The sequence below is a fragment of the Tachyglossus aculeatus genome, chromosome 22, assembly GCF_015852505.1.
Source record: "Tachyglossus aculeatus isolate mTacAcu1 chromosome 22, mTacAcu1.pri, whole genome shotgun sequence".
NCBI lineage: Eukaryota > Metazoa > Chordata > Mammalia > Monotremata > Tachyglossidae > Tachyglossus > Tachyglossus aculeatus.
The window spans coordinates 51,587,216-51,614,011 of record NC_052087.1 but is presented as its reverse complement, the minus strand read 5'-3'; the positions used below and the strand labels follow the sequence as shown (position 1 = coordinate 51,614,011).

At 51.3% G+C, this 26,796-nt stretch overlaps 2 protein-coding genes across 2 annotated transcripts in view; one reads left to right on the top strand and one right to left on the bottom strand.

Moving 5' to 3' along the window:
- SCYL1 (SCY1 like pseudokinase 1) overlaps positions 1–10,683 on the top strand; it is a 36,361-nt gene extending 25,678 nt beyond the window's left edge. The window contains exons 13-18 of the mRNA XM_038764088.1: positions 2,820–2,990; positions 3,289–3,431; positions 6,325–6,393; positions 7,467–7,661; positions 10,118–10,199; positions 10,337–10,683. Coding sequence (XP_038620016.1) covers positions 2,820–2,990; positions 3,289–3,431; positions 6,325–6,393; positions 7,467–7,661; positions 10,118–10,199; positions 10,337–10,461 — 785 coding nt within the window. The 3' untranslated portion in view covers positions 10,462–10,683. The remainder of the gene's footprint in view (positions 1–2,819; positions 2,991–3,288; positions 3,432–6,324; positions 6,394–7,466; positions 7,662–10,117; positions 10,200–10,336) is intronic.
- Positions 10,684–11,404: 721 nt separating this feature from the next.
- The window catches only part of LTBP3 (latent transforming growth factor beta binding protein 3), an 84,880-nt gene continuing 69,488 nt past the window's right edge, over positions 11,405–26,796 (bottom strand). Inside the window, exons 22-28 of the mRNA XM_038764089.1 lie at positions 26,463–26,591; positions 26,249–26,386; positions 19,470–19,610; positions 14,404–14,568; positions 13,491–13,571; positions 13,267–13,398; positions 11,405–11,671 (exon numbers count right to left, since the gene is read on the bottom strand). Of these exons, the coding sequence (XP_038620017.1) occupies positions 11,520–11,671; positions 13,267–13,398; positions 13,491–13,571; positions 14,404–14,568; positions 19,470–19,610; positions 26,249–26,386; positions 26,463–26,591 (938 nt within the window). The 3' untranslated portion in view covers positions 11,405–11,519. The remainder of the gene's footprint in view (positions 11,672–13,266; positions 13,399–13,490; positions 13,572–14,403; positions 14,569–19,469; positions 19,611–26,248; positions 26,387–26,462; positions 26,592–26,796) is intronic.

The window sequence follows — 26,796 nt, the reverse complement described above, 5'->3', positions numbered from 1 at the left end:
CCAGAGAGCCGGGTCCGTGGTGTCCACCCACGGGCCCCGAGATCGGACTTGGTGTCTGCTCTCTGGACCCCGTGACATCCCCCTGGGTATTCTGGCCCGGCCGTCGGGCGAAACTGGCTCTGCGTGGGTGTGATGGGGGGAAAAGCCCGGGTTCGGCTTTCGGATCAATCAATCAATCAATCGTATTTATTGAGCGCTTACTGTGTGCAGAGCACTGTCCTAAGCGCTTGGGAAGGACAAGTTAGCAACATCTAGAGACGGTCCCTACCCAACAGTGGGCTCACAGTCTAGAAGGGGGAGACAGAGAACAAAACCAAACATATTAACAAAATAAAATAAATAGAATAGATATGTACAAGTAAAATAGAGTGATAAATACGTACAAACATCTATACATATACATATATATATATATATATACACAGATATATATATATATATATATATATACACACACAGGTGTATATATATGTGTGTGTGTATATATATATAAAAAAGGTGCTGTATATAGGTGCTGTGTATATTTGGTTTTGTATGTATATATATGTATATATATACACAGCACTTTTTATATATATAGAGGTGCTGTACTAAGCGCTGGGGTAGATAGAGGATTATCAGGTCCCACATAGGGTCTCACAGCCCAAGAAGGAAGAACAGGGATTGAATTGCCATTTTGCAAGTGAGGTAAGAGGTACAGAGAGGCCAAGTGACTTGCCAAGCAGACAAGTGGAGCCAAGACTAGAATCCAGGTCCTGACACCCGGGCCTGTGCTTTTATATTGGACCAGATAGAGGCATCTCCTAAGTTATGCAGGGCCTGGGGGTGGTGGGCCGGGGCGGGCAGTACAGCCTCATTCTGGTTTTCCCTCTCCCTGAGAGAAGGACGTCCATGTGGCGTCTGCGTGGGTGTGATGGGGGGAAAAGCCGGGGTTCGGCTTTCGGGTCAGATAGAGGCATCTCCCAAGTCATGCAGGGCCTGTGTGGGGTGGGCCGGGGCAGGCAGCACAGCCTCATTCCGGTTTTCCCTCTCTCCCTAAGAGAAGGACCTCCACGCGGCCTCTGCGTTGGTGTGATGGGGGGAAAAGCCCGGGTTCGGCTTTCGGATCAGATAGAGGCATCTCCCAAGTTATGCAGGGCCTGGGGGTGGTGGGCCGGGGTGGGCAGCACAGCCTCATTCCTGTTTTCCCTCTCTCCCTGAGAGAAGGACCTCCACGCGGCCTCCGTGTGGGTGTGATGGGGGGAAAAGCCCGGGTTCGGCTTTCGGGTCAGATAGAGGCATCTTCCAAGTCATGCAGGGCCTGGGGGTGGTGGGCCGGGGCGGGCAGCACAGCCTCATTCCGTTTTCCCCCTCTCCCTGAGAGAAGGACCTCCACGCGGCCTCTGCCAATTGCCAGCTGGGTGACTCTGGGCGAGTCACTTCACTTCTCTGGGCCTCAGTTACCTCATCTGGGACATGGGGTCATGGGTTCAAATCCCGGCTCTGCCAATTGCCAGCTGGGTGACTTTTGGCGAGTCACTTCACTTCTCTGGGCCTCAGTTACCTCATCTGGAAAATGGGGTCATGGGTTCAAATCCCGGCTCTGCCAGTTGCCAGCTGGGTGACTCTGGGCGAGTCACTTCACTTCTCTGGGCCTCGGTTCCCTCATCTGGAAAATGGGGATTAAGACTGCGAGCCCCCCGTGGGACAACCTGATCACCTTGTAACCTCCCCAGCGCTTGGAACTGTGCTTTGCACGTAGTAAGCGCTTTCCCCCTTTTAGACTGTGAGCCCACTATTGGGTAGGGACTGTATATGTTGCCAACTTGTACTTCCCAAGTGCTTAGTACAGTGCTCTGCACACAGTAAGCGCTCAATAAATACGATTGATTGATTGATTGATGGGGGGAAAAGCCCGGGTTCGGCTTTCGGATCAGACAGAGGCATCTCCCAAGTCATGCAGGGCCTGGGGGTGGTGGGCCAGGGCGGGCAGCACAGCCTCATTCCGGTTTTCCCTCTCTCCCTGAGAGAAGGACGTCCACACGGCCTCTGCGTGGGTGTGATGGGGGGAAAAGCCCGGGCTCGGCTTTCGGATCAGATAGAGGCATCTCCCAAGTCATGCAGGGCCTGTGTGGGGTGGGCCGGGGCGGGCAGCACAGCGTCATTCCGGTTTTCCCTCTCTCCCTGAGACAAGGACGTCCGCGCGGCCTCTGCGTGGGTGTGATGGGGGGAAAAGCCCGGGTTCGGCTTTCGGATCAGATAGAGGCATCTCCCAAGTCATGCAGGGCATGGGGGGGCGGTGGGCCGGGGCGGGCAGCACAGCCTCATTCCGGTTTTCCCTCTCTCCCTTAGAGAAGGACGTCCACGTGGCCTCTGCATGGGTGTGATGGGGGGGGATAAGCCCGGGTTCGGCTTTCGGATCAGATAGAGGCATCTCCCAAGTCGTGGGGCGGGGGGGGAGGAGGGGGGCCGGGGCGGGCAGCACAGCCTCATTCCGGTTTTCCCTCTCTCCCTGAGAGAAGGACGTACACGCGGCCTCTGCGTGGGTGTGATGGGGGGAAACGCCCGGGTTCGGCTTTCGGATCAGACAAGGCATCTCCCAAGTTATGCAGGGCCTGGGGGTGGTGGGCCGGGGCGGGCAGCACAGCCTCATTCCGGTTTTCCCTCTCCCCCTGAGAGAAGGACGTCCACGCGGCCTCTGCGTGGGTGTGATGGGGGGAAAAGCCCGGGTTCGGCTTTCGGATCAGACGGAGGCATCTCCCAAGTCATGCAGGGCCTGGGGGTGGTGGGGGCCGGGGCGGGCAGCACAGCCTCATTCCGGTTTTCCCTCTCTCCCTTAGAGAAGGACGTCCACGCGGCCTCCAGCCCCGGAGCTGGGGGAGGAGCCGCCGGCTGGGCCGGCTGGGCCGTCACCGGGGTCTCCTCCCTCACCTCGAAGCTGATCCGGACTCACGTCCCACCGGCGGACCCCTCGGCGGCCGCAGACGTCCCCCCGAAGGCCCCTGCCGACAGTGAGTGTCCACCTTGGCGGCTCCCGGGACCGCAGCCGGACCATCATCAATCGTATTTATTGAGCGCTTACTATGTGCAGAGCACTGTACTAAGCGCTTGATAAGTAGAGTAATAACTCAGTCGTATTATTGAGCACTTACTGTGTGCAGAGCACTGGACTAAGCGCTTGGGAAGTACGCTCACCCGAGTCCGGCCTCTTGGGTGGGGACCGGGCCTTTGATCCCGGTGCGGGGGGAGTCGGGGCTTCCAGTTGCAGACTTCCTTTTCCGGGGTCACCCTGCCGCTCTACCCCGACAGGCCCCGCGGCCCCGGCCCCAGCTCCGGCCCCGGCTGGTCCCGTGAGTTCAGGCCGATGGGACCCGGAGGAGGAGGAGGAGGAGGAGGATGGAGAAGCCAGCTCCATGGACAGGTGGGACGACGAGGACTGGGGTAGTTTAGAGGTAAGTGGAGGACTTACTGAAGCCCCATCTCCTCCTCATCATCAATCGTATTTATTGAGCGTATTTATTCAATAAATATTGAGTATTTATTGTAATTTGTACTTCCCAAGCGCTTAGTACAGTGCTCTGCACATAGTAAGCGCTCAGTACGATTGATGATGATGATTGAGCGCTTACTGTGTGCAGAGCACTGTACTAAGCGCTTGGGAAGTACAAGTTGGCAACATATAGACGGAGGCCTTCCCTGACTAAGCCCCCCTTTTCCTCTTCTCCCGCTCCCTTCTGTGTCCCCTTGACTTGCTCCCTTTGCTCTTCCCCGTCCCCAGCCCCACAACACTTACGTACATATCATCATTCGTTGATTTCTATTTAGGTCCGTCTCCCCACCTCTAGATTGTTAAACTCATTGAGGACAGGAAATCTGTCTGTTGTTGTGTCGTACTCTCTGAAGCGCTTAGTACAGTGCTCTGCCCACAGTAGGCACTCAATAAATGCGACTGAAAGAACAAATGACTTGTGGCGGCCTTCCCAGACTGAGCCCCCTCCTTCCTCTCCCCCTCCTCCCCTTCGTCATCATCATCAATCGTATTTATTGAGCGCTTACTGTGTGCAGAGCACTGTACTAAGCACTTGGGAAGTACAAGTTCTCCCCTTCCCCACCCCCCCCCGCCTTACCTCCTTCCCCTCCCCACAGCACCTGTATATATGTATTTATTACTCTACTTATTTTATTTGTACATGTTTATTGTATTTATTTTATTTTGTTAATATGTTTTGTTGTCTGTCTCCCCCATCTAGACTGTGAGCCCGCTGTTGGGTAGGGACCGTCTCTATATGTTGCCAACTTGGACTTCCCAAGCGTTTAGTACAGTGCTCTGCACACAGTAAGCGCTCAATAAATACAATTGAATGAATGAATGGGGTTTCTCCTCTGACCCAGGCTAAACTTGCTGCTTTCAGGGAGTCAGGGAAGTGGTTATTTCAGCCAGGGCTTGCCCAAGGTTACACAGCAGACATGTGGCGGAGCCGGTATTCGAACCCATGACCTCTGACTCCAAAGCCCGGGCTCTTTCCACTGAGCCACGCTGCTTCACTTACTATGTGCCAAGCACTGTTTAAGCGCTGGGGAGGTTACAAGGTGATCAGGTTGTCCCACGGGGGGCTCACAGTCTCCATCCCCATGAGGGAACTAAGGCACAGAGCAGTTAAGTGACATGCCCAAAGTCACACAGCTGGCAATTGGCGGAGTCGGGATTTGAACCCATGACCTCTGACTCCAAAGCCCGGGCTCTTTTCCACCGAGCCATGCTGCTTCTCTATTATTACTGCTACCGTGCTATTACTACCACCAAAGACTCTAGTGACACCGAAGCCACTGGATTTGCCGTGTCCCCAAATGTTCCTCTTCCTCCCCAAGCTGTCTCTCATCTGCCCGATTTCAAAATCAGTCCCCCTCAAACTCGGCCTCTGATTTCTGTCCATCGCACTGCCTCAACACTCCCATCCGCTTTTCTTGCCTTCCCGATGACCGTCCAAACCAGTCACTCCGCTTGAATCCATTCCTTCCCCACTGCTTTTCACACATAATAATAATGGTGGTATTTATTAAGCGCTTACTATGTGCTAAGCACTGCTCTAAGCGCTGGGGAGGTTACAAGGTGATCAGGTTGTCCCAAGTAGGGGGCTCACAGTCTTCATCCCCATTTTACAAATGAGGGAACTGAGGCACGGAGAAGTGACTTGGCCAAAGTCACACAGCTGACAATTGGCGGAGCCGGGATTTGAACCCATGACCTCTGACTCCAAAGCCCGGGCTCTTTTCCACTGAGGCACGCTGCTTCCCCACATGCCCACACTTCAGCTAGTCTTAAGCAAAAGAAAAACACCCCCCCCCCCCCCAAAACCCCTGTCCTGAACCCCATCCTTCCCCCCACCCCCGGACCAACGCTGCTCACTCCATTCTCTTCCCACCATTCTCCGTTCTTGTCCCAAACCCAAGCGTGGGTCATTGGGGAAGCAGCGTGGCTCAGTGGAAAGAGCCCGGGCTTTGGAGTCCGAGGTCATGGGTTCGAATCCCGGCCCCGCCAATTGTCAGCTGGGTGACTTTGGGCAAGTCACTTCACTTCTCTGGGCCTCAGTTCCCTCATCTGTAAAATGGGGATTAAGATTGTGAGCGCCCCCCGTGGGACAACCTGATCACCTTGTAACCTCCCCAGTGCTTAGAACAGTGCTTTGCACATAGTAAGCGCTTAATAAACGCCATCATTATTATTATTTATACTAGCCGCCTCTTGTTCTTTTCTAGACTGTGAGCCCGTTGTTGGGTAGGGACCGTCTCCATATGTTGCCGATTTGTACTTCCCAAGCGCTTAGTACAGTGCTCTGCACACAGTCAGCGCTCAATAAATACGTTTGAATGGGTAGTTTGAGAAGCAGCGTGGCTCAGTGGAAAGAGCCCGGGCTTTGGAGTCAGAGGTCATGGGTTCAAATCCCGGCTCCGCCAATTGTCAGCTGTGTGACTGTGGGCAAGTCCCTTAACTTCTCTGGGCCTCGGTTCCCTCATCTGTAAAATGGGGATTAAGATTGTGAGCCCCCCCGTGGGACAACCTGATCACCTTGTAACCTCCCCAGTGTTTAGAACAGTGCTTTGCACATAGTAAGCGCTTAATAAATGCCATCATTATTATTGTCTATACCAGCTGCCTTTTGTTCCTTTCTAGACTGTGAGCCCGTTGTTGGGTAGGGACCGTCTCCATATGTTGCCGATTTGTTCTTTCCAGGCGCTTAGTACGGTGCCCTGCACACAGTCAGCGCTCAATAAATACGCTTGAATGGGGGTTGGGGCCGGGGGAGGGGGAAGGGGTGCCACTGTAGCAAACGCCTCCTCTTCCAGCAAGAAGCAGACGTATCCCGGAGTCAGAGGAACGAATGGAGCGCCGGGAAAGGGAGCATGACGCAAGCAGTGAGCACCGGACCCCCGCGCTCTGGGTGGGAGTTGGGGGGTGGGCGGCATGGCCCGGTGGAAAGAGCCCGGGCTTTGGAGTCAGAGGTCTTGGGTTCAAATCTCAGCTCCACCAACCATCAGCTGTGTGACTTTGGACGAGTCACTTCACCTCTCTGCACCTCACTTACCTCAACCGTAAAATGGGGATGAAGACTGGGAGCCCCCAGCGGGACAACCTTTTCATTCATTCATATTTATTGAGCGCTTACTGTGTGCAGAGCACTGTACTAAGCGCTTGAGAAGTTCAAGTACAAGAGAAGCAGCGTGGCTCCGTGGAAAGAGCCCGGGCTTTGGAGTCCGAGGTCATGGGTTCAAATCCCGGCTCCCCCACATGTCTGCTGTGTGACCTTGTGCAAGTCACTTCACTTCTCAGAGCCTCAGTTCCCTCATCTGTAAAATGGGGATGGACACCGTGAGCCCCACGTGGGACCACCTGATTACCTTGTATCCCCCCCTGCGCTTAGAACAGTGCTTTGCACATAGTAAGCGCTTAACAAATGCCATCACCTGTATATATGTACATATTTATTACTCTATTTTACTTGTACATATCTATTCTATTTCTTTTACTTTTGTTAGTATGTTTGGTTTTGTTCTCCGTCTCCCCCTTTTAGACTGTGAGCCCGCTGTTGGGTGGGGACTGCCTCTATATGTTGCCAATTTGTACTTCCCAAGCGCTTAGTACAGTGCTCTGCACATAGTAAGCGCTCAATAAATACGATTGATGATGATGATGATGATGATCATTATTATTATTATTACAAGTTGGCAACATACAGAGACGGTCCTTACCCAACAGCGGGCTCACAGTCTAGAAGGGGGTTGTGTATGTGTGTGTGGGGGGGGGCGGGATAACTGATCACCTTGTAAGCTCTCCAGCGCTTAGAACAGTGCTTTGCACATAGTAAGCGCTTAATAAATGCCGTCATTATTATTATAGGAGGGCTGGGGGGGGGGGGGTCCATCTCTCAGAAGCCCCCAGTTGGAGCCTCCGGCTCCCCTTGACCCCCAGTTCTGCCCTTCTTCCGCAGAAACCGGAGTCGGAGTGGAGCGGCCGGGAAGCGGGACGTTCCCGGGCCCCCGGCTGGCGGGAGGAGCCCGGGCCCCCGGCCCCGCTGCCCGAGGGCACCAAGCTGGCCAGCGACTACGACTGGGGGGGAGCCCAGAGCAGCGACAGGCCTGATCCCTTCGCCGCCTTGTCGCCGCGGCTGGCGGCCGGCACCCAGGTGGGCCGCGGGGCGACGCGGGCGGCTGGGGGGGACGCGGCGGACCCTCCTCCTGAGCTCAGCCAAGGGGTCCGGTGGGACCCGCTAGACTGTGAGCCCACCGTTGGGCAGGGACCGTCTCTATACGTTGCCAACTCGGACTTCCCAAGCGCTTAGCACAGTGCTCTGCACACAGTAAGCGCTCAATAAATACGATTGATTAGCACACAGTAAGTGCTCAGTAAATACGATTGAATGAATGAATGAATGACCGGGGGGAGCCGGGCAGGGCTGCTGGACTCGGCGTGGGGGTGACGGGAGACGCAGAAGAGTGGCTAGAGCCCGGGTCTGGGAGTGAGAAGGTCATGGGTTCTAATCCCGGCTCCGCCCCTTGTCTGCTCTGTGAGCTTGGGCAAGTCACTGTTGCCCAACAGTGCAGTGCTCTGCACACAGTAAGCGCTCAATAATTACGATTGACTGATTAGCACACAGTAAGTGCTCAATAAATACAACTGAATGAATGAATGAATGACCTGGGGGAGCCCGGGGGGAGCCGGGCAGGGCTGCTGGACTCGGCGTGGGGGTGACGGGAGACGCAGAAGAGTGGCTAGAGCCCGGGTCTGGGAGTGAGAAGGTCATGGGTTCTAATCCCGGCTCCGCCCCTTGTCTGCTGTGTGAGCTTGGGCAAGTCACTGTTGCCCAACAGTGCAGTGCTCTGCACACAGTAAGCGCTCAATAAATACGATTGATGATTTTTTTTTTCTTTTTGATCAATCGTATTTATTGAGCGCTTACTGTGTGCAGAGCACTGTACTAAGCGCTTGGGAAGTACAAGCTGGCAACATCTAGAGACGGTCCCTACCCAACAACGGGCTCACAGTCTAGAAGGGGGAGACAGACAACAAAGCAAAGCATATTAACAAAATCAAATAAATAGAATAGATATGTACAAGTAAAATAGAGTAATAAGTAGGTTTGATAAATTTGATGGTATTTGTTAAGTGCTTCCTATGTGCAGAGCACTGTACTAAGCGCTTGGGAAGTCCAAGTTGGCAACATATAGAGACAGTCCCTACCCAACAGTGGGCTGACAGTCTAGAAGGTGGAGACCGAGAACAAAGCAAAGCATATTAACAAAATAAAATAAATAGAATAGATAGGTACAAGTAAAATAGAGTAATAAGTCGGTTTGATAAGTTGATAAATTTGATGGTATTTGTTAAGTGCTTACTATGTGCAGAGCACTGTACTAAGCGCTTGGGAACTACAAGTTGGCAACATCTAGAGATGGTCCCTGCCCAACAGTGGGCTCACAGTCTAGAAGGGGGAGACAGAGAACAAAGCAAAGCATATTAACAAAATCAAATAAATAGAATAGATATGTACAAGTAAAAGAGAGTAATAAATACATTTGATAAATTTGATGGTATTAAGTGCTTACTATGTGCTAAGCACTGTTCTAAGCGCTGGGATAGATACAAGGTTATCGGGTTGTACCACGTGGGGCTCACAGTGTTCACTCCCATTTTACAGATGAGGTAACTGAGGCACAGAGAAGTGAAGTGATTTGCCCAAAGTCACCCAGCTGACAAGTGGCGGAGCCGGGATTAGACCCACGCCCTCTGACTCCCGAGCCCGGGCTCTTTCCACTGAGCCACGCTGCTTCTCTGGCTCTCAGTTCCCTCATCTGGAAAATGGGGATTGAGGCTGTGAGCCCCACGTGGGGAAGGGACTCTGTCCAACCCGATTTGCTGTATCCACCCCAGCGCTCAGTACAGTGCCCTGCACGTAGTAATAATAATGACGGCATTTATTAAGCGCTTACTATATGCAAAGCACTGTTCTAAGCGCTGGGGAGGTTCCAAGGTGATCAGGTTGTCCCATGGGGGGCTCACAGTCTTCACCCCCATTTTACAGATGAGGTAACTGAGGCCCAGAGAAGTGACACAAAGTCACACAGCTGACAATGGGTGGAGCTGGGATTTGAACCCATGAGCTCTGACTCCAAAGCCCGGGCTCTTTCCAATGAGCCACGCTGCTTCTCTTAGTAAACACTTGCCACTGCTATTTATTATTACGATCCTATTATTGTTACTACCACCCATCCTCACCTGCCTCTCCCCCCTTCTCCTGCTCCCATTTCAGCGGGGATTTGAACCCATGACCTCTGACTCCAAAGCCCGGGCTCTTTCCATTGAGCCACACTGCTTCTCTTAGTAAGCACTTGCCAAACACCGCTATTATTACGACCCTATCATTGTTACTACCACCCATCCTCACCTGCCTCTCCCCCCTTCTCCTGCTCCCATTTCAGCAGGGATTTGAACCCATGACCTCTGACTCCAAAGCCCGGGCTCTTTCCATTGAGCCACACTGCTTCTCTTCATAAACACTTGCCAAACACCGCTATTATTACGATCCTATTATTGTTACTACCACCCATCCTCACCTGCCTCTCCCCCCTTCTCCCGTTCCAGCGGAATCCAGACTCCTGGAGCACGGAATCTGCCGGGGACTGGGGGTCCGAGGAGAACTGGGAGGCTTTGGAGTCCGATAACAGTAAGCGGCCCCCCGACTCTTCCCCACCCCGAGGGGGACGGGAGCAAGGTCTCCGTGGATGTGATGCTACTCCGGGAGCGGTGGTGGGGTGGGATCCCCCTCGCTGACCCTCGGCCTCTGCCTCCCCCGGTCCCCAGAGCAGGCGAAAGCAGAACTGGCCCGGAAAAAGCGGGAGGAGCGGAGGAAGGAGATGGAGGCTAAGAGAGCGGAGCGGAAGGCCGCCAAGGGCCCCATGAAGCTGGGAGCCCGTAAGTTGGACTGAGCCCGGCTGCCCCCAATGCCACCGTGAGGGTCCCGGGGGGGCAGCCCCCCAACCGGACTGCCGCCGCCGCCGCCCCCCGAGGGGGCTCCCTCCGTCCCTCCGCGGGCGTATTTATTCTGGACACACCGCGCCCGAGGCCCCGGCCTCTCCCGCGGTCACCGCGTCCCCCCCTCCTTCACTGTACATATTTAGAGCCGGAATAAATTTTATTTCAAGTCTCAGGAGGGGGGTGAGCCGGGGGTCCTTCCCCCCCCACCCCCCCGGCCTCCCTGGGAGGCTCCTCTTTCTCTCTGCTGAGCCCCCTCCCGCGTCCCAGGCTGAAGTCTGGGCAGACAGCTCCTCTCCCCGACCCGGCTTGCCCAATGCCCGACTCCAGAACCCCTCCCCGCTCCTCAGGGAATCCAGGCCCCCCTACAGCGGGGGTGGTTATTAATTATTATTAATATTCCTCTCCCCGAGGGCCCAGTGCCTGACTCCAGAACCCCTCCCTGCTCCTCAGGGAATCCAGGCCCCCCTACAGCGGGGGTGGTTATTAATTATTATTAATATTCCTCTCCCCAAGGGCCCCATGCCGGACTCCAGAACCCCTCCCCACTCCTCAGGGAATCCAGGCTCCCCCACAGTGGGGATGGTTATTAATTATTAATATTCCTCTCCCCGAGGGCCCAGTGCCCGACTCCAGAACCCCTCCCCGCTCCTCAGGGAATCCAGGCCCCCCCCACAGCGGGGGTGGTTATTAATTATTAATATTCCTCTCCCCGAGGGCCCAGTGTCCGACTCCAGAACCCCTCCCCGCTCCTCAGGGAACCCAGGCCCCCCCACAGCGGGGGTGGTTATTAATTATTAATATTCCTCTCCCCGAGGGCCCCATGCCCAACTCCAGAACCCCTCCCCGCTCCTCAGGGAATCCAGGCCCCCCCCCCCCCTACAGCGGGGGTGGTTATTAATTATTAATATTTTAATATCCAGGGCGTATTTACACGGGGCTGGGGTGCGGGCCGAGTGCAAACGGTGCGGACGGGGGGTCGCCGCCGTCTCCCCTCCGGCCGGGGCGGGGGTCAGCGGCGGCGCTGGGGGAGGCAGGTCCCGTGGGGGCGGCTGCGGGCGTAGCCGGCCTTGCAGGTGCAGCGGAAGGAGCCGCTGGTGTTGACGCAGCGCTCGCTCTTGCACAGCAGCCCGCGCTGGTTCAGCTCCCGGCACTCGTCTATGTCTGCGGCGGGGGGCCGGGACAGCTCAGCGGCCGCTCCCGTACCACCCGTCCTCCTCCCATCATCATCATCAATCGTATTTATTGAGCCCTTACTGTGTGCGGAGCACTGTAGTAAGCGCTTGGGAAGTCCAAGTTGGCAACGTATAGGGACAGTCCCTACCCAACAGTGGGCTCACAGTCTAAAAGGGGGGGAGACAGAGAACCAAACCAAACATACTCACAAAATAAAATGGAATAGATATGTACAAGTAAAATAGAGTAACAAATATGTACAAACATGTATACATATATGCAGGTGCTGTGGGGAAGGAGGTACAAACATATATACATATATGCAGGTGCTGTGGGGAAGGAGGTAACAAACATGTACAAACATATGTACATATATGCAGGTGCTGTGGGGAAGGAGGTAACAAATATGTACAAACATATATACATATATGCAGGTGCTGTGGGGAAGGAGGTAACAAATATGTACAAACATATATACATATATGCAGGTGCTGTGGGGAAGGAGGTAACAAATATGTACAAACATATATACATATATGCAGGTGCTGTGGGGAAGGAGGTACAAACATATATACATATATGCAGGTGCTGTGGGGAAGGAGGTAACAAATATGTACAAACATATATACATATATGCAGGTGCTGTGGGGAAGGAGGTAACAAATATGTACAAACATATATACATATATGCAGGTGCTGTGGGGAAGGAGGTAAACATGTACAAACATATGTACATATATGCAGGTGCTGTGGGGAAGGAGGTAACAAATATGTACAAACATATATACATATATGCAGGTGCTGTGGGGAAGGAGGTAACAAATATGTACAAACATATATACATATATGCAGGTGCTGTGGGGAAGGAGGTAACAAATATGTACAAACATATATACATATATGCAGGTGCTGTGGGGAAGGAGGTAACAAATATGTACAAACATATATACATATATGCAGGTGCTGTGGGGAAGGAGGTAACAAATATGTACAAACATATATACATATATGCAGGTGCTGTGGGGAAGGAGGTAACAAATATGTACAAACATATATACATATATGCAGGTGCTGTGGGGAAGGAGGTAACAAATATGTACAAACATATATACATATATGCAGGTGCTGTGGGGAAGGAGGTAAACATGTACAAACATATGTACATATATGCAGGTGCTGTGGGGAAGGAGGTAACAAATATGTACAAACATATATACATATATGCAGGTGCTGTGGGGAAGGAGGTAACAAATATGTACAAACATATATACATATATGCAGGTGCTGTGGGGAAGGAGGTAACAAATATGTACAAACATATATACATATATGCAGGTGCTGTGGGGAAGGAGGTAAGATGACACACAGATACAGACACACAAAGACACCCTTCTGATTCCCATCCCACTGTGAGCCCACTGTTGGGTAGGGACTGTCTCTGTATGTTGCCAATTTGTACCTCCCAAGCGCTTAGTACAGTGTTCTGCACATAGTAAGCGCTCAATAAATACGATTGATGATGATGATCCCGCAGCATCCCTTCCCCATCCCGGTCCGGCGGCACCCCCTTCCCGGGAACTCACCGACGCAGCGGGTGCGGGAGGCGTCCAGCTGGAAGCCGCCGGGGCATTCGCACACGGTCCCCCCGGGCCGGGGCACGCAGCGCCCGTTGAGGCAGCGGCACTCGTCCGAGTCCTCCTCCGAGCTGTCCTCCTCTGGGGTGGGGGCAGAGAGGGGACCCTGCCTCAGTTTCCTCATGGGGCACTGGCGGGGGGGGGGGGGGGGGGGCAGGGGGTCGGTCGCTCACCTCTGCGGGGCTTCCCCAGGAACATGGGACTCACGTCCCAGAAGGAGTTGCTTTCGCTCTGGGAGTTCTGGCACTGAAGTCCTGGACGGGGGTCAGAGTAATAATAATAATAACGGCATTTATTAAGCGCTTACTATGTGCAAAGCACCGTTCTAAGCGCTGGGGAGGTTACAAGGTGACCAGGTTACCCACGGTGGGGGGGCTCATGGTCTTCATCCCCATTTTACAGATGAGGGAACTGAGGCCCAGAGAAGTGAAGTGACCTGCCCAAAGTCACACAGCTGACAATTGGCGGAGCTGGGATTTGAACCCCTGACCTCTGACTCCAAAACCCATGCTCTTTCCACTGAGCCACGCTGCTTCTCCTAATAATAATAATAACGGCATTTATTAAGCGCTTACTATGTGCAAAGCACCGTTCTAAGCGCTTGGGGAGGTTACAAGGTGACCAGGTTACCCATGGGGGGGCTCACGGTCTTCATCCCCATTTTCCAGATGAGGGAACCGAGGCCCAGAGAAGTGAAGTGACCTGCCCGGAGTCACACAGCTGACAACTGGCGGAGCTGGGATTTGAACCCCTGACCTCTGACTCCAAAACCCATGCTCTTTCCACTGAGCCACGCTGCTTCTCCTAATAATAATGGCATTTATTAAGCGCTTACTATGTGCAAAGCACTGTTCCAAGTGCTGGGGAGGCTACAGGTGATGATGATGGCATTTATTAAGCGCTATGTGCAGAGCACCGTTCTAAGCGCTGGGGAGGTTACAAGGTGATCAGGTTGTCCCATTTTACAGATGAGGTAACTGAGGCCCAGAGAAGTTAAGTGCCTTGCCCAAAGTCACACAGCTGAGGGAGGTCAGAGGGGTCTCCCCCACTCCCTGATGCATCCCTGGGACCCCCCAGGTCGGGTACCTGAACCCCGGGGGGGGCAAGGGCGGCAGTGAGCCCCCCAGCCCCGGCCCTGGCGCCGGCAGCAGCAGTCCTCGAAGGGGAGGAGGGGGCCGGGCAGGGGGCCCGCACATAGTCCGTCGTCCCCGCGCTGGCTCCAGCACACTGCCCGCCGCTCCGGGACCCGCTCTGCCGCCGGGGTATTGGGGGGGAAGAGAGAGGACCAGGGGGTGGGCGGTCATTCACTCATCCAATCAATCAATGATAATAATAATAATAATAATAATAATAATAATAATACTGTTGGCATTTGGTAAGCGCTTACTATGTGCAAAGCACTGTTCTAAGCGCTTGGGGGGATGCAAAGTGATCAGGCTGTCCCACGTGGAATAATAATAATAATAATGTTGGCATTTGTTAAGCGCTTACTATGTGCAAAGCACTGTTCTAAGCGCTTGGGGGGATGCAAAGTGATCAGGCTGTCCCACGTGGGGCTCACGGTCTTAATCCCCGTTTTACAGATGAGGGAACGGAGGCTCAGAGAAGTGAAGTGACTCGCCCAAGGTCACACAGCAGACATGTGGCGGAGCCGGGATCCGAACCCATGACCTCTGACTCCCAAGCCCGGGCTCTTTCCACTGAGCCACGCTGCTTCTCTATGGGGCTTCTTCTCTCTTCTCTATCAACCAATCAATCATATTTATTGAGCGCTTACTGTGTGCCGAGCACTGGACTAAGCGCTTGGGAAGTCCAAGTTGGCAACATATAGAGACAGTCCTACTCATTCGTCTTTATTGAGCACTTACGGTGTGCAGCGCACTGTGCTAAGCGCTTGGGAGACTACAGTGTACATTGCTCAGCGCTTAGTACAGTGCTCTAGCCAACAATGAATGAATGAATGCAGAGTACGACACAGCAATAAACATATTCTACTCAGCACTTACCTCCACCCAGTCATTCACTCATTTGTCTTTATTGAGCACTGTACTAAGCACTTGAGAGACTACAGGGTATAGTGCTCAGCGCTTAGTACAGTGCTCTAGCCAACAATGAATGAATGAATGCAGAGTACGACACAGCAATAAACATATTCTACTCAGCACTTACCTCCGCCCAGTCATTCACTCATTTGTCTTTATTGAGCACTGTACTAAGCGCTTGAGAGACTACAGGGTATAGTGCTCAGCGCTTAGTACAGTGCTCTAGCCAACAATGAATGAATGCAGAGTACACTACGGCAATAAACATATTCCACTCAGCACTTACCTCCGCCCAGTCATTCGCTTATTCATCTTTATTGAGCACTGACGGTGTGCAGAGCACTGTGCTAAGCACTTGGGAGACTACAGGGTACATTGCTCAGTGCTTAGTACAGTGCTCTAGCCAACAATGAATGAATGCAGAGTACGCTACAGCAATAAACATATTCCACTCAGCGCGAGACTACAGTGTATAGTGCTCAGCGCTCAGTACAGTGCTCTAGCCAACAATGAATGCATGCAGAGTACGACACAGCAATAAACATATTCCACTCAGCGCTTACGTCCGCCCAGTCATTCGCTCATTCGTCTTTATTGAGCACTGACGGTGTGCAGAGCACTGTACTAAGCACTTGGGAGACTACAGGGCATAGTGCTCAGCGCTTACTACAGTGCTCTAGCCAACAATGAATGAATGCAGAGTACGACAGAGCAATAAACATTCCACTCAGCGCTTACCTCCGCCCAGTCATTCACTCATTCGTCTTAATTGAGCACTGACGGTGTGCAGAGCACTGTACTAAGCGCTTGGGAGACTACAGTGCTCAGCGCTTAGTACAGCACTCTAGCCAACAATGAACGCAGAGTACGACAGCAATAAACATATCCCACTCAGCGCTTAGTACAGTGCTCTAGCCAACAATGAATGAATGCAGAGTACGATACAGCAATAAACAAACATATCTCACTCAGCGCTCAGTACAGTGCTCTAGCCAACAATGAATGAATGCAGAGTACGACACAGCAATAAACATATTCCACTCAGCGCTTAGTACAGTGCTCTAGCCAACAATGAATGAATGCAAAGTACGATACTGCAATAATCAAACATATCCCACTCAGCACTTAGTACAGTGCTCTAGCCAACAATGAATGAATGCAGAGTATGACACAGCCATAAGCATATTCCACTCAGCGCTCAGTACAGTGCTCTAGCCAACAATGAATGAATGCAGAGTATGACACAGCAATAAACACATCCCACTCAGTGCTTAGTACAGTGCTCTAGCCAACAATGAATGAATGCAGAGTACGATACAGCAATAAACATAATAATAATAATAATGATGGCATTTATTAAGTGCTTACTATGTGCAAAGCACTGTTCTAAGCGCTGGGAAGGTTACAAGGTGATCAGGTTGTCCCATGGGGGGCTCACAGTCTTCATCCCCATTTTCCAGATGAGGGAACTGAGGCCCAGAGAAGTGAAGTGACTTGCCCAAAGTCACACAGCTGACAATTGGCAGAGCCGGGATTGGAACCCATGACCTCTGACTCCAAAGCCCAGGCTCTTTTGCACTGAGCCACTCAGCGCTTAGTACAGTGCTCTAGCCAACAATGAATGAATGCAGAGTACGACACAGCAATAAACATATTCCACTCCGCTCAGTACAGTGCTCTAGCCAACAATGAATGAATGCAGAGTACGACACAGCAATACACATATTCCACTCAGCGCTCAGTACAGTGCTCTAGCCAACAATGAAAGAATGCAGAGTACGACACAGCAATAAACATATTCCACTCAGCGCTTACTACAGTGCTCTAGCCAACAATGAATGAATGCAGAGTACGATATAGCAATAAACAAACACATTCCACTCAGCGCTTAGTACAGTGCTGTAGCCAACAATGAATGAACGCAGAGTACGACACAGCAGCAGACATATTCCACTCAGCGCTCAGTACAGTGCTCTAGCCAACAATGAATGAACGCAGAGTACGACACAGCTAATAAACATATTCCACTCAGCGCTTAGTACAGCGCTCTAGCCAACAATGAATGAACGCAGAGTACGACACAGCAATAAGCACATTCCACTCAGCGCTTAGTACAGTGCTCTAGCCAACAATGAATGAATGCGGAGTACGACACAGCAATAAGCACATTCCACTCAGCGCTTACTACAGTGCTCTAGCCAACAATGAACGCAGAGTACGACACAGCAATAAACATACTCCACTCAGCGCTTAGTACAGTGCTCTAGCCAACAATGAATGAATGCAGAGTATGACACAGCAATAAGCACATTCCACTCAGCGCTTAGTACAGTGCTCTAGAAACAATGAATGAATGCAAAGTACGATACGGCAATAGACATACTCCACTCAGCGCTTAGTACAGTGCTCTAGCCAACAATGAATGAATGCAGAGTACGACACAGCAATAAGCATATTCCACTCAGCGCTTAGTACAGTGCTCTAGCCAACAATGAATGAATGCAGAGTACGACACGGCAATAGACATATTCCACTCAGCGCTCAGTACAGTGCTCTAGCCAACAATGAATGAATGCAGAGTACGACACGGCAATAAGCATATTCCACTCAGCGCTCAGTACAGTGCTCTAGCCAACAATGAATGAACGCAGAGTACGACACAGCAATAAGCATATTCCACTCAGCGCTTACTACAGTGCTCTAGCCAACAATGAATGAATGCAGAGTGCGACACAGCAATAGACATATTCCACTCAGCGCTTAGTACAGTGCTGTAGCCAACAATGAATGAATGCAGAGTACAACACAGCAATAAACATATTCCACTCAGCGCTTAGTACAGTGCTCTAGCCAACAATGAATGAATGCAGAGTACGATACAGCAATAAACATAATAATAATAATGATGGCATTTAGTAAGCGCTTACTATGTGCAAAGCACTGTTCTAAGCGCTGGGGAGGTTACAAGGTGATCAGGTTGTCCCACGTGGGGCTCACAGTCTTCATCCCCATTTACAGATGAGGGAACTGAGGCCCAGAGCAGTGAAGTGACTTGCCCAAAGTCACACGGCTGATAGTTGGCGGAGCCGGGATTTGAACCCATGACCTCTGACGCCAAAGCCCAGGCTCTTTTCCACTGAGCGCTTAGTACAGTGCTCTAGCCAACAATGAATGAATGCGGAGTACGACACAGCAATAAGCACATTCCACTGAGCGCTTAGTACAGCGCTCTAGCCAACAATGAATGAATGCCGAGTACGATACGGCAATAAACAAACATATTAGTTTGTCGAGAAGCAGCGTGGCTCAGTGGAAAGAGCCCGGGCTTTGGAGTCAGAGGTCGTGGGTTCGAATCCCGGCTCCCCCACGTGTCTTCTGTGTGACCTTGGGCAAGTCACTTCACTTCTCGGAGCCTCAGTTCCCTCATCTGTAAAATGGGGATGATGACTGTGAGCCCCACGCGGGCCAACCTGATCACCTTGTATCCCCCCAGCGCTTAGAACAGTGCTTTGCACACAGTAAGCGCTTAACAAATACCATTATTATTATTATTATTATTAATAAACAAACATATTCCACTGTACTTTCCCAAGCGCTCTGCACACAACAGGCCCTCAATAAAGACAACTTCCCAAGCACTTAGTACAGTGCTCTGCCCATAGTAAGTGCTCAATAAATACGATTGATTGATTGAATGGGTGAATGAATGGATGCCCACAAGGAGTTTACAGTCTCTCACACGCACCCCCATCCACCTTCCATCATCAATCGCATTTATTGAGCGCTTACTATGTGCAGAGCGCTGTACTAAGCCCCCAAATGCCCCTGTTCCACCTTAATAATAATAATAACGGCCTTTACTAAGCGCTTACTATGTGCCAAGCGCTCTTCTAAGCGCTGGGGAGATCAGGCTGTCCCACGGGGGGGGCTCACAGTCTTCATCCCCATTTTCCAGATGAGGGGACTGAGGCCCAGAGAAGCCACTCGCCCAGCTGGCAACTGGAGGAGCCGGGATTCGAACCCGTGACCGACTCCCAAGCCTGGGCGCTTACCACAGAGCCGCGCTGGTTCTCACCCCCGTCCCACCCCTCGTTGGGGCCCGGCCCTCACCGGCGGGGCCGTCCGGGAGCTGGCAGTCTTGGCCGTCCGGCCCGGGCGCCCAGGGCAGGCGGCAATCACAGCGGAAGGAGCCGGGGAGGTTAATACAGCGGCCCGGGCGGCAGGCGTTTGGGTCCTGGCACTCATCCACATCTGTAGATAATAACAACGGCATGGGTTAAGCGCTTACTAGGTGCAAAGCGCCGTTCTAAGCGCTGGGGAGGATACGAGCGCTTAGTACAGTGCTCTGCACACAGTAAGCGCTCAATAAATACGACTGATGATACTGGCACTCATCCACATCCGCGGATAATAACGATGGCATGTGTTAAGCGCTTACTAGGTGCAAAGCGCCGTTCTAAGTGCTGGGGAGGATACGAGCGCTTAGTACAGTGCTCTGCACACAGTAAGCGCTCAATAAATACGACTGATGAGACTGGCACTCATCCACATCTGCGGATAATAATGATGGCATGTGTTAAGCGCTTACTAGGTGCAAAGCGCCGCTCTAAGCGCTGGGGAGGACACGAGCGCTTAGTACAGTGCCCTGCACACAGTAAGCGCTCAATAAGTACGATTGATGATACTGGCATTCATCCACATCTGCGGATAATAATGATGGCATGTGTTAAGCGCTTACTAGGTGCAAAGCGCCGTTCTAAGCGCTGGGGAGGATACAAGCGCTTAGTACAGTGCTCTGCACACAGTAAGCGCTCAATAAATACGATCGATGATACTGGCACTCATCCACAACCACAGATAATAATGATGGCATGGGTTAAGCGCTTACTAGGTGCAAAGCGCCGTTCTAAGCGCCGGGGAGGATACGAGCGCTTAGTACGGTGCTCTGCACACAGTAAGCGCTCAGTAAATACGATTGATGATGCTGGCACTCATCCACATCTGCAGATAATGATGATGGCATTTGTTAAGCGCTTACTAGGTGCAAAGCACCGTTCTAAGCGCTGGGGAGGATACGAGCGCTTAGTACGGTGCTCTGCACACAGTAAGCGCTCAATAAATACAATTGATGAGACTGGCACTCATCTACATCTGCGGATAATAATGATGGCATGTGTTAAGCGCTTACTAGGTGCAAAGCGCCGTTCTAAGCGCTGGGGAGGATACGAGCGCTTAGTACAGTGCTCTGCACACAGTAAGCGCTCAATAAGTACGATTGATGATACTGGCACTCATCCACATCTGCGGATAATAATGATGGCATGTGTTAAGCGCTTACTAGGTGCAAAGCACCGTTCTAAGCGCTGGGGAGGATACAAGGTGATCAGGTTGTCCCACTTGGGGCTCCCAGTCTTCATCCCCATTTTCCAGATGAGGTCACTGAGGGCCAGAGAAGTGAAGTGACTCGCCCAAAGTCACCCAGCTGACAATTGGCAGAGCTGGGATTTGAACCCAGGACCTCTGACTCCAAAGCCCGGGCTCTTTCCATCCCACTTGGGGCTCCCAGTCTTCATCCCCATTTTCCAGATGAGGTCACTGAGGGCCAGAGAAGTGAAGTGACTCGCCCAAAGTCACCCAGCTGACAATGGGCAGAGCTGGGATTTGAACCCAGGACCTCTGACTCCAAAGCCCGGGCTCTTTCCACTGAGCCACGCTGCTTCTCTCGGATTTGGGGTGGAGACGGGGGACATTCATTCATTCAGTCGCATTTATTGAGCAGCGAGAAGCAGCGTGGCTCAGTGGAAAGAGCCCGGGCTTTGGAGTCAGAGGTCATGGGTTCAAATTCCGGCTCCGCCACATGTCTGCTGTGTGACCTTGGGCAAGCCACTTCACTTCTCTGGGCCTCAGTTCCCTCATCTGTCAAATGGGGATGAAGACTGTGAGCCCCACGAGGGCCAACCTGATCACCTTGTATCCCTCCAGCGCTTCGAACAGTGCTTTGCACATAGTAAGCGCTTAACAAATGCCATCATTATTATTATTGCACATAGCAAGCACTCAATAAATACGATTGATGATGATGATGATGATTATTATTATGTCTGCTGTGTGACCTTGGGCAAGCCACTTCACTTCTCTGGGCCTCAGTTCCCTCATCTGTCAAATGGGGATGAAGACTGTGAGGCCCACGAGGGCCAACCTAATCACCTTGTATCCCCCCAGCGCTTCGAACAGTGCTTTGCACATAGTAAGCGCTTAACAAATGCCATCATTATTATTATTGCACATAGTAAGTGCTCAATAAATACGATTGATGATGATGATGATTATTATTACTATGTCTGCTGTGTGACCTTGGGCAAGCCACTTCACTTCTCTGGGCCTCAGTTCCCTCGTCTGTCAAATGGGGATGAAGACTGTGAGCCCCCCCGGGGGCCAACCTGATCACCTTGTATCCCTCCAGCGCTTCGAACAGTGCTTTGCACATAGGAAGCGCTTAACAAATGCCATCGTTATTATTATTATCATTATGTCTGCTGTGTGATCTTGGGCAAGCCACTTCACTTCTCTGGGCCTCAGTTCCCTCATCTGTAAAATGGGGATGAAGACTGTGAGCCCCCGGGGGGCCAACCTGATCACCTTGTATCCCTCCAGCACTTCGAACAGTGCTTTGCACATAGTAAGTGCTTAACAAATGCCATCATTATTATTATTATTCTTATGTCTGCTGTGTGACCTTGGGCAAGCCACTTCACTTCTCTGGGCCTCAGTTCCCTCATCTGTAAAATGGGGATGAAGACTGTGAGCCCCACGAGGGCCAACCTGATCACCTTGTATCCCCTCCAGCGCTTCGAACAGTGCTTTGCACATAGGAAGCACTTAACAAATGCCATCATCATCATTATTATTATGTCTGCTGTGTGACCTTGGGCAAGCCACTTCACTTCTCTGGGCCTCAGTTCCCTCATCTGTAAAATGGGGATTAAGACTGTGAGCCCCCTGGGGGACAACCTGATCACCTTGTAACCTCCCCAGCGCTTAGAACAGTGCTTTGCACATAGTAAGTGCTTAACAAATGCCATCATTATTATCATTATTATTATTATTATGTCTGCTGTGTGACCTTGGGCAAGCCACTTCACTTCTCTGGGCCTCAGTTCCCTCATCTGTCAAATGGGGATGAAGACTGTGAGCCCCACGAGGGCCAACCGGATCACCTTGTATCCCCTCCAGCGCTTCGAACAGTGCTTTGCGCATAGTAAGCGCTTAACAAATATTATTATTATTATTATCGAGCGCTTCCTGTGTGCAGCGCACTGTAGTAAGCGCCTCCAGCGCTTCGAACAGTGCTTTGCACATAGTAAGCGCTTAACAAATATTATTATTATTGAGCGCTTCCTGTGTGCAGAGCACTGTAGTAAGCGCCTCCAGCGCTTCGAACAGTGCTTTGCACACAGTAAGCGCTTAACAAATATTATTATTGAGCGCTTCCTGTGTGCAGAGCACTGTAGTAAGCGCCTCCAACGCTTTGAACAGTGCTTTGCCCATAGTAAGCGCTTAACAAATGTCATTATTGTTATTATCGAGCGCTTGCTGTGCGCAGTGCACTGTAGTAAGCGCCTCCAGCGCTTCGAGCAGTCCTTTGCACATAGTAAGCGCTTAACAAATATTATTATTATTGAGCGCTTGCTGTGTGCAGAGCACTGTAGTAAGCGCCTCCAGCGCTTCGAACAGTGCTTTGCCCATAGTAAGCGCTTAACAAATGTTATTATTATCGAGCGCTTGCTGTGTGCAGCGCACTGTAGTAAGCGCCTCCAGCGCTTCAAACAGTGCTTTGCCCATAGTAAGCGCTTAACAAATATCATTATTATTATTATCGAGCGCTTGCTGCGTGCAGAGCACTGTAGTAAGGGCCTCCAGCGCTTCGAACAGTGCTTTGCCCATAGTAAGCGCTTAACAAATGTCATTATTGTTATTATCGAGCGCTTCCTGCGTGCAGAGCACTGTAGTAAGCGCCTCCAGCGCTTCGAACAGTGCTTTGCACACAGTAAGCGCTTAACAAATATTATTATTATTGAGTGCTTCCTGTGTGCAGAGCACTGTAGTAAGCGCCTCCAGCGCTTCAAACAGTGCTTTGCCCATAGTAAGCGCTTAACAAATATTATTATTACTGAGCGCTTCCTGTGTGCAGAGCACTGTAGTAAGCGCCTCCAGGGCTTCAAACAGCGCTTTGCACACAGTAAGCGCTTAACAAATATTATTATTATCGAGCGCTTGCTGCGTGCAGAGCACTGTAGTAAGTGCCTCCAGCGCTTCGAACAGTGCTTTGCCCATAGTAAGCGCTTAACAAATGTCATTATTGTTATTATCGAGCGCTTCCTGCGTGCAGAGCACTGTAGTAAGCGCCTCCAGCGCTTCGAACAGTGCTTTGCACACAGTAAGCGCTTAACAAATATTATTATTATTGAGTGCTTCCTGTGTGCAGAGCACTGTAGTAAGCGCCTCCAGCGCTTCAAACAGTGCTTTGCCCATAGTAAGCGCTTAACAAATATTATTATTACTGAGCACTTCCTGTGTGCAGAGCACTGTAGTAAGCGCCTCCAGGGCTTCAAACAGCGCTTTGCACACAGTAAGCGCTTAACAAATATTATTATTATCGAGCGCTTCCTGCGTGCAGAGCACTGTAGTAAGCGCCTCCAGCCCTTCGAACAGTGCTTTGCACATAGTAAGCGCTTAACAAATATTATTATTATCGAGCGCTTCCTGCGTGCAGAGCACTGTAGTAAGCGCCTCCAGCCCTTCGAACAGTGCTTTGCACATAGTAAGCGCTTAACAAATATTATTATTATCGAGCGCTTCCTGCGTGCAGAGCACTGTAGTAAGCACCTCCAGCGCTTCGAACAGTGCTTTGCACATAGTAAGCGCTTAACAAATATTATTATTATCGAGCGCTTCCTGTGTGCAGAGCACTGTAGTAAGCGCCTCCAGCGCTTCCAACAGTGCTTTGCACATAGTAAGCGCTTAACAAATGTTATTATTATTATTATCGAGTGCTTGCTGTGTGCAGAGCACTGTAGTAAGCGCCTCCAGCGCTTCAAACAGTGCTTTGCACATAGTAAGCGCTTAACAAATATTATTATTATTGAGCGCTTCCTGTGTGCAGAGCACTGTAGTAAGCGCCTCCAGCCCTTCGAACAGTGCTTTGCCCATAGTAAGCGCTTAACAAATATCATTATTATTATCGAGCGCTTGCTGCGTGCAGAGCACTGTAGTAAGCGCCTCCAGCGCTTCGAACAGTGCTTTGCCCATAGTAAGCGCTTAACAAATGTCATTATTGTTATTATCGAGCGCTTCCTGTGCGCAGTGCACTGTAGTAAGCGCCTCCAGCGCTTCGAGCAGTCCTTTGCACATAGTAAGCGCTTAACAAATATTATTATTATTGAGCGCTTGCTGTGTGCAGAGCACTGTAGTAAGCGCCCCCAGCGCTTCGAACAGTGCTTTGCACATAGTAAGCGCTTAACAAATATTATTGTTATTGAGCGCTTGCTGTGTGCAGAGCACTGTCGTAAGCGCCTCCAGCGCTTCGAACAGTGCTTTGCCCATAGTAAGCGCTTAACACCAATATTATTATTATCGAGCGCTTCCTGTGTGCAGAGCACTGTAGTAAGCGCCTCCAGCGCTTCGAACAGTGCTTTGCCCATAGTAAGCGCTTAACAAATATTATTATTATCGAGTGCTTCCTGTGTGCAGAGCACGGTAGTAAGCGCCCCCAGCGCTTCGAACAGTGCTTTGCCCATAGGAAGCGCTTAACAAATATTATTATTATTATTATCAATCAATCAATCAATCGTATTTATTGAGCGCTTACTACGTGCGGAGCACTGGGCTAAGCGCTTGGGAATTACAAACTGGCATCACATAGAGACGGTCCCTACCCACCAGCGGGCTCACAGTCTAAAAGGGGGAGATGGAGAACAGAGCCAAACATACCAACAAAATAAGATAAGTAGGATGGAAATGTGCAAGTAAAATAAATGTACAAGTAAAATAACTAAATAAATAAATAAATAAATAGAGTGATAAATATGTACAACCATATATACATATATATATGTATATATATATACATATATACATATCATCATCATCAATCGCATTTATTGAGCGCTTACTATGTGCAGAGCACTGTACTAAGCGCTTGGGAAGTACAAATTGGCAACATCTAGAGACAGTCCCTACCCAACAGTGGGCTCACAGTCTAAAAGGGGGAGACAGAGAACAAAACCAAACATACTAACAAAATAAATAGAATAGATATGTACAAATAAATTAAATAAATAGAGTAAAAAAATATGTACAAACATACATCCATATATACAGGTGCTGTGGGGAAGGGAGGGAGGTAAGATGGGGGGATGGAGAGGGGGACGAGGGGGAGAGGAAGGAAGGGGCTCAGTGTGGGAAGGCCTCCTGGAGGAGGTGAGCTCTCAGCAGGGCCTTGAAGGGAGGAAGAGAGCGTGCTTGGCGGATGTATATCGAGCGCTTGCTGCGTGCAGAGCACTGTAGTAAGCGCCTCCAGCGCTTCGACCAGTGCTTTGCCCATAGTAAGCGCTTAACAAATGTCATTATTGTTATTATCGAGCGCTTCCCGCGTGCAGAGTCTTTTAGACCGTGAGCCCACTGTTGGGTAGGGACTGTCTCTATGTGTTGCCAACTTGGACTTCCCAAGCGCTTAGTCCAGTGCTCTGCACACAGTAAGCGCTCACTAAATACGATCGATCGATCGATTGATTGATTGGTAAGCGCTTGGGCCGGCCAAGTGGGCAACCCAACGGTGGGCCTGCGGCCCTCCCTCTGTGCCCTCCGTCCGCCCCGTCCGGTCCCCTCACCCATCTCGGCCGGGCTGAGGCAGCGGCGCTGGGCCGGACTGTACTGAGCGGGGGGTGTGCAGGCGCAGCGGAAGCCCCCCCGGGTGTTCTCGCACACCCCGTTCCGGCAGTTGGCCTCGTCCAGGCACTCGTCCACGTCTGGTGGGAGGGAAGCGGGGGGTCAGAGCGGCCCCCCGACAGCCCCCCGAGAGCCCCCCGACAGCCCCCCACTCACCGAGGCACTCCAGCAGGTCGCCGTCGTAGTAGAAGCCCTGCTTGCAGTAGCACTCGTAACCCGGCTGGGTGTTGACGCACTTGCCCTCCTTACAGATCTCCTCGCCGAAAAGCACGCACTCGTCGATGTCTGCGGTATTTATATTTATTATAATATTACATAAAATTACATATTTATTACTCTATTCTATCCTATTTATTTTATTTTGTTGGTACGTTTGGTTCTGTTCTCTGCCTCCCCCTTCTAGACTGTGAGCCCACTGTTGGGTAGGGCCTGTCTCTATGTGTTGCCAATTTGGACTTCCCAAGCGCTTGGTCCAGTGCTCTGCACATAG